The sequence below is a fragment of the Gastrolobium bilobum genome, unplaced genomic scaffold, assembly GCF_033153095.1.
Source record: "Gastrolobium bilobum isolate Gb01-03AN ecotype WA unplaced genomic scaffold, APGP_CSIRO_Gbil_v1 utg4554, whole genome shotgun sequence".
NCBI classification, from domain to species: Eukaryota; Viridiplantae; Streptophyta; class Magnoliopsida; order Fabales; family Fabaceae; genus Gastrolobium; species Gastrolobium bilobum.
Genome location: NW_026896571.1, coordinates 44,457 through 55,840, shown reverse-complemented (window position 1 = coordinate 55,840; position 11,384 = coordinate 44,457). Strand labels below are relative to the sequence as shown.

Below are 11,384 nucleotides of genomic sequence, written 5' to 3'. Positions count from 1 at the left end.
GATGAACAAATGATGTCGTTGTGTATATGCGAAGGTTAGCTGCTGTAATTAGAAGCGGACGACATCGTTTCTGTAGAGGAGACATCTTCCACCTTGGTCTTAACTTAGGTGACATACTCAGACAACAACAAGTAACTTCTCCATACCCCTCATTTCCTTTGCTCGTGAGCTACATTTTCGATGAAGGTTGTGAGGAACGGTGGTTTGTGGGTCAACATCTCCTCTGCAGTTGCAAGGATTTGGAAGTAGTGTGGTTATTTGGTCAACATCAGAAAAACAATTGTGAGCGTGGTCATATTTGAACAAGGTACGTGGAACAAGTCATTTCTTTATTATCTGTGATTCCCCTTGTGAATGGGCCATTGTTTTTTGTTTAATGTGGTCCCCCATGTGCGGTACCTGGTAAAGATATTGTTAGGGTTTTACTTTGTAAGAAACTTGTTACATGTGGTCCCCTTTTCGTGTTTTATATTTGCTATGTGTAGTGTTTTGTGGACCCGAGTTTTTAGCAATCGACTTCTTGACCATTTCAAAAATCTTTATGTGGTTGTCCTTGACTGTTACAGTATTATTGTAATATTGATATATGGATGCAGGATTTGATACCAGCTTTGCAGGAGGTGTGCCTGGTGCACATCACAGGTTTTGTGTGCAGCATGTCTGGAAGAATTTCATTAAGCAGTGGAAGGACAAGGCCATTAGGGAAATAGTTTGGGAATGTACAAGATGCACTACTGTACCTCAATTCCCAAGGGCTATGCATAAATTGAAAGATTTGAATGAAGATGTTTGGGCATATCTACACAAGATTGACCTGTCATGCTGGGTCAAAGCCTATTTTAGTCACTGGCCCAAGGGTGACAACATTTCAAACAACATGGCAGAGGTTTGGAATGCGAAAATTGTAGGATATAGGTCCAAGCCCATAATCAGTCTATATGAAGAACTTAGGTGTTACATCATAAGGAGGATGGCAGCACATCAAAGAATTCTTGGAATAGTTAGGGGTAAAATTGCCCCTGCACAACAGAAGAAGCTTGATCAATTGAAGGTCCTAAGCAATTCCTGGACCCCTACATGGACAAGGAATTTGAATCAAGACATATATGAAGTTAGTGGAAAGGGTGAAAGGGTTAGAGTAAATTTAACATATAAGACATGTGCATGCAATCTGTGGCAGCTGACTGGATTTCCATGTGAGCATGCAATTGCTGCAATATGCCACAAGAATGAACCAGCAGAGTTGTATGTGCATCAATGGCTAACAGTGGATGCTTTGCATGCCACTTATGCACACACCTTGAACCCTGTCAATTCTGCTAAGTATTGGCCTACCTTAACAAAGCCTAAATCTATTCCTCCACCATTGAAAAGGCCAATTGGCCGTCCCAAGAAACATAGGAAAAAGGATCCAAGTTAGGAACATGGAAGCAATACCAAAAGAGTGAAAAAGACATATGCTACTAAACGTGGACAGGCTGGTCACTATGCAAAGACTTGTAAGGGACCAGCAGCAAGCAAGAAAGGGAAGAGACCAGCAGCTCCTTCAACTCCAATTACTGTAAACATTCCATCAAGACCTGAAGAGGAGCTCCCTCTCAGTCAAGGAGGACCTGCACTACCAAGTTCTCAGACAGCTGAAGAATCAATTAAAGGCAACAGGCCACCACCTTCTGCCCCACCACCACCTGAAGTTTTGTCCAGTGAAACTCTCAATGCAACAAGCAGTGGCACAAGGACCAGGCTAATGGCCTTCATGACCACACCTGGGTTTAAGCCACCAAGGCCAGCTTGAAGGGCATGATCAGTTGTAGGTTCAGTGTTTTTTGTATAGGCAACACTGGTATCTTTGGCCATTTTTTTGTATTGTTGGCCATTATGAATTGTACCCCCACATTTTTTTGTATTTAAGGTCATTAGGTGAATTACATGCTGCTTTGTATTACAATTGACAGGCCCTGTTTTTGTTTTGGGTCTGTAATCATGACTTAGTCATGTGGATACTGTTTGACAGTTGGGTTTTGAATTGTAAATGGTTACATTAATCCTGATTTATCAACCTTGGTCAATTGCTTTATTTCCCATTGTTTATACTCAAATTATCTTTGATACTAACAACTAATATTTGAAAGAGTTTAGCCTCTTAGATGGATACATTTGTGGTTGGTGGTTTGTGATACAATGATTTCATGATTTACAAATCCAACTTATGATATAGGTCCAACTTCTGGTTGCTGGAAATATGATTGCCTTGCAACTTCTGTTTTCATGTCCATTTTTTTAGTGCTAAGGACCAAATAAGGCCTCGATGAATTTGTCAAGGACCATAATGGGATTCGTGTAATTTGTTAGGGACCAAAACGAGTCCACACAATCCTATTTTGAAACAAATATAACTGCATTCCAACTTCTGATTTGCAGATTGATTGACTTAACATAAAAAGGTATGGTATGTGGTTTGTGACACAATGCTTCTAGCAGATACGTTCATTCCAGCCTAATTATGTAGATAAATAACAAAATGGTTATAATCCATCATGGCATTGGATTCATAATAGGACTAAAACATATGATGCAAACAGATGGCAAGGAATAATCCATGACCTTGTTCATGGCATTTACATATAGTGTAAGCTTGACCACAGAAATGAGTCTACACAAAAACACATTTTCGAACCAATACAGAATAAGCCATATAATAAAAGCATCTTGATTCATTTGCTCATTAAAGTACAGAGAACTCATTACACTTCATTCAAGAAAAAATACATTTGGTACACTAGTTTTGATTGTTACCACACTTGCAACAAAAATACAAATCATGATCACACCTACACAAGCACCAACTATGACCCTAGCTGACCTACCAACATGGCTAATTTCATTGTACATCCTATCTAACTCTGAAACCATCTTCAGGTATAGCTCATTCAGCTTTTATTCCTGGTCATTAATCTTCAGTTCTTGCTCAATAATCTTCACACATTGGTCTTTCAGCTTAACTTGCAATTTCTCACTCATCAGCATGTCCACATACTTCAACTTGAAATCCATTTCAGCAACATCCAACTCCACCTTGTGTATTCTTCCATCTTCAAGCTCCAGCCTTTCATTACATACGGCATCTACCCATCTAAGAAAATCACAAAACGACTTCTTCTCCTGCCAAAATTATAAACCACGGTGAGCAAATATTTCAACTTAAATAAATTCAAATTACACATGTATACCATGAAATTAGGGCACCCAAAGAATGCCCTATTTGGGTTCAACTCTTTTTTTGGAGGTATAGAAGATAACTTGCCTCCCATATTTGCACCTTCGATCGACAGTCCTTGTCGTTGTTCTACCCCCTATTGAAGTACTCCCATTTGAGCCCCCATGTCAGATGAAAGACTCATCTTCTCCAACTCCCCAGCAAATCCAGTAAATAATTTCTACTCTCCTCAATTTTCAGTCATCAACGTGCGGAGCTTATGGGGATTTTTTTTGTTTATTGTTGATTTAGGGTTCTCAAATTGACAAGGTTGTGTGGGTCAGTTACCCTTCGATGCTAGGGTCAGGTGTCCAAAACTCCAAGAAGACATAAGGCATGTTCAAAACGTCGTCGTATTACTTCCACGCTGGACTACTTAATTCTGAGTCAGGAAACTAACGTCCCACGTGTGCACCGTTAGTTGGGCCGTTGGATGCCAACTAACAGAAGGACAAACGTGGCACTTTGTTTTCAAATGCAAGGACCTAACAAAGCCTTTTGTATTGTTGTGGACCAATATGGGCTTCGTGAAAATTGTCAGGGACGAAAAAAGGTATTTACTCTAAATACATTTAATTTCTTATTTACGATTTCAAAGATATTTTTTAAATCAAAACTCAAATCATGATAATGGAAGGCACAATTGTCTATCTGATTACAAAGCCATAAAGATTTGAGTATTGAACCGACACACAAAATGTAGCATTGTACTCGCTTGCAAAATATATCAAATGCATGTATGCTGCATAATATTAAGGGCAATGAACTTAGATTCCCACACTGGGTCTTTTTTTTTAATATGTGAGCCCCACATGTTTTTCTCTCTCAATGGCATAAGACAATACTTCTCCTGTATTAGGAGAAGTATAAAACCCTAACATTAATGCATTCCATTTCAAACAAAATGTTTGAATGGACGGTGCAACACATGGTTATATTTTCAAACAGAAATCGTTTTATCAGTAAAGTGGAAAATCCACATCATTCTTACTTGAATTCCAAAAAATATTTAGTGGAATAATGTGCTACTCATATATTAAATGTATATATACTTTACCTAGAATGGTGTGAACTGTGTCTATGAAAGTACAATTTCTCTTCTCGATTTGGGTCACCAATACAGTAACAATCAACTAGAAGCGATGAAGTATACAAAGTGATGACTGATATGCATTCAGCATATAGAGAAATCTAAGCCAAAAAGAGAAAGAATGTTGATTAATCTTAAGCAAAAAGGGCAAATATGACTGATAATCTGTTAAAATCTCAATCAGAGATTGCATATTGATTTTGTGTTGATTTCGTAGGAAAAACAGACAAACTGGAGCTAAAAAAGAAATTGCTAAACTGAAGGCCCACGCTGAGAGCGTGGGTATGACGCTGTAAGCGTGAGAAGACAATTTCAGACAGAGGCATCAACGCTACTAGCGTGGGACTCACGCTAGTAGCGCCAGATATCAAAAACAGGCAGAAGCTACCACGCTACTAGCGTGGCACTGACGCTAGTAGCGCCAGACATTTCACAAACCCACGCTAGTTGCGTGGTGCTCCAGGACTATGAAGAAAATCTCCCACGCTCACAGCGTGGGAACCACGCTAGTGGAGTGGGAGGTGCAGACATTCAGCTTCAAATCCTTTTGATATCAAAGACAGATTGCACTAAGATTGCGACAAAGATTAGATCAAGATTCTACACAAGGTCAAAGACTCTATAAATAGAGACTCAGACCTCAAGAGAAATAATAACTTTTGCACAGAGAGGAAGACGGAGGCAGAATGCAGAGCAAGCTTCTTCTCCAATTTTCTGGTTTTATTATTTTATTTTATGAATTCTTTTCAATTCTTTGAATTGTCAGACATGAATATGTCTGGCTAGTTTTTAATATTGTGGTAAGGGTCACAACCCTTGATGTGAACCCCTTGTAGTTTGGTTAAATTTATATTTAATTATTTCAATTGCATTTATTTTATCCTGTTCTTCATCTATAATTCTTTTAGAATTGATCACTTATTAGGATTGCGAGGGTTAGGGTTTTCAATAGGAATATTGGGATTCTAGTTCCTGACAAGGGTAAAATAACAATTCATGTACGCACTAGGGATAGGTACATGAACTGCAAACGTGAAAAATTCACTGGGTTAAAGGATTAACTTGAAAAAGGATTTCTAAGGGATTAGGATTCTAATAGGGTTAATAAAGTTAAGATCACTAAGGGATTAGGGCTTAACTAATTAATTAATAGATGGTGAATTGTTTGATCAATTGAGTAATTAAATGTAAACATTAATTAATATTACAAGGTAGGGATCGAAAAGGTATTGGCGTCCTTTACTGCAATAGCTTTTAAATATTTTTCATAATCTTAATCTTTTATTCTCAAGTTTTCAAAAATCATCTTCTGAATTGTTCATAAGTTTTGAATAGTTCACAATTTTCACAAGCACAATTACTCTCAAACCAACTTTTGTTCAATGACACTAACCAAGAGCATCACTACAGGACCAGACACCCAACTGATCTGAGCCATGGCCCAAGCTAAAGAGAGAACTCCACATCTTGCCACAGATGTTATTATGTACGAGCTTGTAGTCCAAATGATTCTTGCCTCATATTAATGCATTAAATATTGGAAAATATGTTTGTGACACAATTTTGTCTTATACACATACCAAAAATAGGTGAGATACATTTTTTTCTCTCTATTTCTTAGTGGGTCCTAACTATAATAATTTGAATAATTAAATTATATAAATAGAAATTATATAGTAATTAAAAAGGGTTAATTAGATGAAAAACTTAATTTTTAGTTAAGCCCTAATTTGGGGCAAAAGTGCAAATATCCAAAAGTTTCGGGTAAAAGTACAATTAAACAAAAGTTATGTAAGACTTAGAATTAGTTTTATGAAACCCATTTCATAAGAATAAGTTGAACTTTAATGTAATAGTTATTAGATTAAAAGATGATTGAATGATTAAAAATACAAGATTAAGATGGAAGAATGCATAGAATGGGTGTGGAATTGATTCCATGGGATCATGACCCTAAGACTTAATGACTAAGTCTTAGAATAAAAAAATATCTCAACATACCTTGTCTCCTTCTCTCCTTACGGTCTCTCCCCCTCTTTTTCATCTTCATGAAGCTTTTTATTCCTTCCATTTCTAGTCAAGTCATCAATTTTTTAAAGGTGTGTTGGTTAATGACTTGAATGATTGGTTGATTGTTAGATGAATGGTATAATTGTATGCATATAGAGTTGTTGTATCATTATTAGACGAGCCAATGGACAAGCACTAAGGGATAAATTGCATAATTAGTGTATAAACTAATACGCAATTGAAAACTTATGTGATGATTTGGTTATTTAGTTCTTTAGCCAATTGAACACATACATGGACTTTCCTTGGGGATTTTTTCCATTGGGACAACCCTTGAAATTTTATGTATGGATTTTTCTTTGGGATTTCATCTGTTGGGACAACCCTTAGAAGTTTTCTGTATGGACCCTTCTTGGGGATTTCATCCTTTGGAACAGCCCTTGGAAGTTTCATATTATGCCTCTTACTATATATTGTTATTATGATATGTGATCTAACCATCAATGCATGAAAGTGAACTTAAGGGTGGAGTGATTCCCCAAGAACCCTTAGTTTACTGAGATTTTTATTCTTGTCCTGTTTAGGGATATATTGCAGGTTCTCAAGGAGGAATAGCCAATACTCCCATAAGAAAAGGACATGTTTAGTTTATTTAGAGTAATTGATGGTATTATCATGTATTTTGGAGAACTATTTGTAAAGCCATATATTTTGATAGAATTAGTATTTGAGTTAAAAGCTTGTAAATATAATATGTATGATAAGATTCAAGTTCATATGTATTGGCTTATTGTTCAAGTGTTTGAGTAACATGTATATGAGAAGTTTGATTTATTTCATTATGACATGATAAAGGATAGTTGAATGCATGTGATATACTAGTGAATGATTGAAGCCAAAATTGATGCATCTATGGATGAATGTTGTATGTTAAGCTTTTGGGTAGATAGATGTATGTATTTTATATGAACTACTTAGAGTTTGAATGTATTTAGTAGAGTTAAATACCATGTTAAAGAAAGGAGAAACTTAACTCACATTTCTAAAGGAGATTAATTGATTATTAAGTTACAAGTATATGTGGCAAAGTTAAGCAACCTTATTATTAGTTTTCTTAATTATTTTTGCTAGCTTAATACAATAATGAGTTAATACATCGATGTACACGAGTGTACACAAACCATTTTTTGTGTGATGTAAGAAATAAAATTATCTCATGTAATATGATATTTCTCCTTGAATATTACCCCATACAATTGAAGAAAGAAAGGTAACATAAAAAAACTCAAACCCTACACATAAGGGAGAGGATTGTACATGGCCTTGCTTTTAGTTACAAGCAACAATTTTACCACTACTAGAAAACTCACCTTCTAATGCAAAAAATAAAAATGTACATAAATTAATGCTTACATGTTCGTTTAAGATGACCATCATCGTCTTAGCATTTGGAGTCAGTTTGTGAAAAGACACCATCTCTTGAGTCCTCCTCGATTTCAAAATTCCTATATGGATAAGGTTGTTTGTTGAAGTATTTTCAACCATCTTTTGTGGACTAAAGAAAACAAATATAATATGATTGAGGGACTACTGTTAATAATAATCTTGTTTTGTTCGTCCCAATAACTAATTTGCATTCACAAATAAAAAGCAAACTATAAGGGTCCGTTTGGTGCACCTGATAAAAGAGATAGGATAGGATAATTTATCCTATTATGTTTGTATAAGTTATTTGGTGTGTTCAACAGATATGATAATGTTATCATATTGGCTAGTATTATCCTACCGAGAGCCTGATAACTTATACCAAGGGGTTAGGTTGGGTTAGCATCTGGTAGGATAGGATAGCAAAAATAATTTTTATTTTTTCCAACAAAACCCCTGAAATGTCATAAACAGTGCAATTGATCATTCACCATCAATTTAACTATGCTAACACCGACATCTTTTTCTCCCCGCCGCTACCGACGAAACCATTCGCCCATGGTTTTCCAACGACCACAATGCTCCGTGAGCTCCATTGTTCTTTCATTTTCTTCGTCGCCAGTGATGGCATCAGGAACATAGCGACTCATTTCTATTGCTATGGGTACGCCATCGACTCTGACGCTTCTCCGATGCTCCATCAGAAGGTTGTAGTTGAAAAGAGGGAAATTGGTGTCCGATGAGGGGGGCAATTTAGGTTTGTGAGAGGATTAGGGTTTCAGCAAAGGTCTTATGGATTTGTAGTGTTTATAATTGAGGGGCTTAGAATGCTTTAGCTGGTGATTTAATTGAAATCAGGGTTATTTTTCTTTTCTGAAACGAGACAAGGTTTGGTCTTGGTTTTTCCTTTGGGGGATTGATGATGGTAGATTGAGAATGGTGAGGGTTTTAGGATTAATTTGTAAGGAAGCAAATGAACCAAGGGAAACTGTCTTTGAGGTCCAAACCTGACCAGTGACTCCAATGAAAATGGTTGGCTTGTTAGGTTCTTTAATTTTGTTCTTCTACGAGGGCATTGTTGTTAGCTACCTGTGCAAACATGATCACTTATGTCTTGTTTTTTCTTTTTGTATTTTTTTCTACTTCAAGCACAATCTAAAGTGTTGTTTCGGATAATTTTTTTCTACTTTTGCATTTGGTCCACCACCTTCAACACCTCTATTGTCAGAGGTAATGCCTTTGATACCGTCACTGAATAATCCTCCTTCATCTTTTCCTATTCCATTCACATAATCTCTCCTAACAAATGTTGCTTTAATTTAAAAAATTTAGGAACTTATAACAAAAATTAATTTTTAGAGTAAAAAATGTTTAAAAGTTAATTAAAAAAATTATAAAATTATGTTATAAAGCGTATTTTTTTCTATTTAAAGCGTGTTTGCGCGCTACTTCATTCTGATGTCCGATGACTTTGGTTTGGATGGGACCACCGTTGGGGATAGTGCTATTGTAGATCGACCGTTTCGGCTTTTGATTTCATTGGCAACGTGTAATGAGCGCATTTTCTGACGACCAGATATTAATGATTGACATGAGCCAAAAGAAAATCGGCATAGGCACAAAAGCCTTACGCCCGAATATAGCTAACCGGCATGAGCGACACGATGCTGTAAGATCTCTTGAGAAGTATACACAAAATGGAGAAATTGATTGTGGGCATGCTTTACATGCTAAAGCAACTACTCTTGGAAAATCTATAAGCAGACGTTTTTTGTGATATAAGATTTGAAGATATAAAGCCATACACTGGGTGTTCAAGAGAGAATACCTTTAGAGAAAGTTGGCGTTGCCAGGTCATGATATTTGTAGAATTCGATCTTTATGATGTTGAGGTCTTCATTACAATTGGATCTCTCTTGCCATCAAAAATATCATATTGGTCAACAAGATTAAGTGCATGTTATTATACTAATTGGACAAATAATATTAATAAAAATTTACTGCGAAAATGGTGACCGAAATAAAGTGGTGTCATGATCATTAGATAAGAAGAAATGTTTATGCATTGATCAAACCAGGATGATAGGTGCAACTCCCAGAGTAATGTTGCTGTTGAAAGCCTCTAGAACGGATAATGTGTTCCGAGAGAGAAGACACTCCAAGATTTCGATAATAAATACATATCCCCATCCTTTGTGAAAAGCATTGGTGGAGGCAAATAATACCCGATATTTGTGGGTCTTTGATGTCCAGTTGCATAGATTTTGAACCTGTAATAGCTAATATAGAGGCATTTAAATGACAATAAAAATATGCCTATATGGGACTTTGGCCAAACGCTGGTTGTTAGGTGTGAACTTGTTGGTTACTTAAAATATTATGATGAAGGACGTTCCTTTACTTTAGTTCATTAAGAAAAAATACATTCGTTCTCTTAACTTCAACCCAAGTGCGCAAGTGCACGCATCAAGTAATAAGTGGGACTATTAGTGCCCAGATTATCGTTCCCACGAGGATAGTACTCTAATAAATGTCTTAAACTATTTTAAAAAGAATGAAAATAAAAAAAAGTTAGTAAATGACCTATTTGGTCAAACGTTCCCTACTGTCTTGACAACGTTCCTCAAAAATAGTAGGTTCAATCTGACAGCAAACAGCTCCTTGCGTCGTTATATATGAAATCCTTTTTGATGAGAGAAGGAACGACAATATTCATTAGAGATTTATAGATACAAGATTGAATAAAGCAAAAATAATAATAGTAATAATAATATTTAAGAGACAACAGTATGGATGGTTTAAAACAGTTTTAACACAAGGAACAAATCCACTGTTCCATTCTTAAATAGTTATAATCTCCACTCAGGACTTAAGTATTTTGCATTTGTTCAGGTCTTTTCACTGACAACTCATAGGCTAACAAGAACAAAATTCCTTAATCATCTCAACCAATGCATGCATCACAGAGAAATAAATCAAGTTCTAGAGTGTTATAACAGTGAGGTCTCTCAACAAAAAATTTCAGTGTTTAAGCTCAAACCTGACAAGTTGTGGTCTCAAATATAGACTCATGAAAATTAACCTCAAACATTATCAGAATTTTACAACATCAATTCAGACAAACGAGCAATCACGTAATCCAATTATACCTATGCAATGTTATTAAAATTGATTCGGTGACCCGGCCAAGGTAATGGGTCATTGAGTTACCAGTTCAACCAGTGGGTCACTGGTTGAACCGCATGACCTGGTAAATATATATAAATTTATAATTATATTAAAAAAAATTATAATTATATTTAAATATCTATAAAAAATAATATTAGTTCTAAATATTTTAACTTTATTAATCATATTCCAAAAAAAAATATCACGTTTAAAATAAATTTGACAACTGTGGCTGGCTCCCAGACTGATTTGTCTGGGAGCAGTTGGCTTTTTTTTAGGGGATTCAACAAGAATCCCATTTCCTTTGTCAATCTTTTTCTGTGGCTGAGATCTTGCTCAGCCACTTGTTCTTCTGCAGCAGGTGCTGCTTCTGTTTCTTTAATTCCCTCTCCTTGTTGTTGCCTAGGAGAGGGTTGTTGTAGTATTGGTGGTGGT

At 36.0% G+C, this 11,384-nt stretch overlaps 1 protein-coding gene across 1 annotated transcript; it reads left to right on the top strand.

Annotated features, from left to right (window-relative positions):
* The first annotated feature begins 586 nt into the window (after nucleotides 1-586).
* Nucleotides 587-1,420, top strand: LOC133300643 (uncharacterized). The gene has a single exon (XM_061500218.1). The coding sequence runs from the start codon at nucleotides 587-589 to the stop codon at nucleotides 1,418-1,420; it is 834 nt and encodes a 277-aa protein (XP_061356202.1).
* The last annotated feature ends 9,964 nt before the right edge of the window (nucleotides 1,421-11,384 follow it).

Excerpts from the sequence above, each read along its gene's own strand:
- LOC133300643 (XM_061500218.1), top strand. The coding sequence starts at position 587 with ATGGATGCAGGATTTGATACCAGCTTTGCAGGAGGTGTGCCTGGTGCA.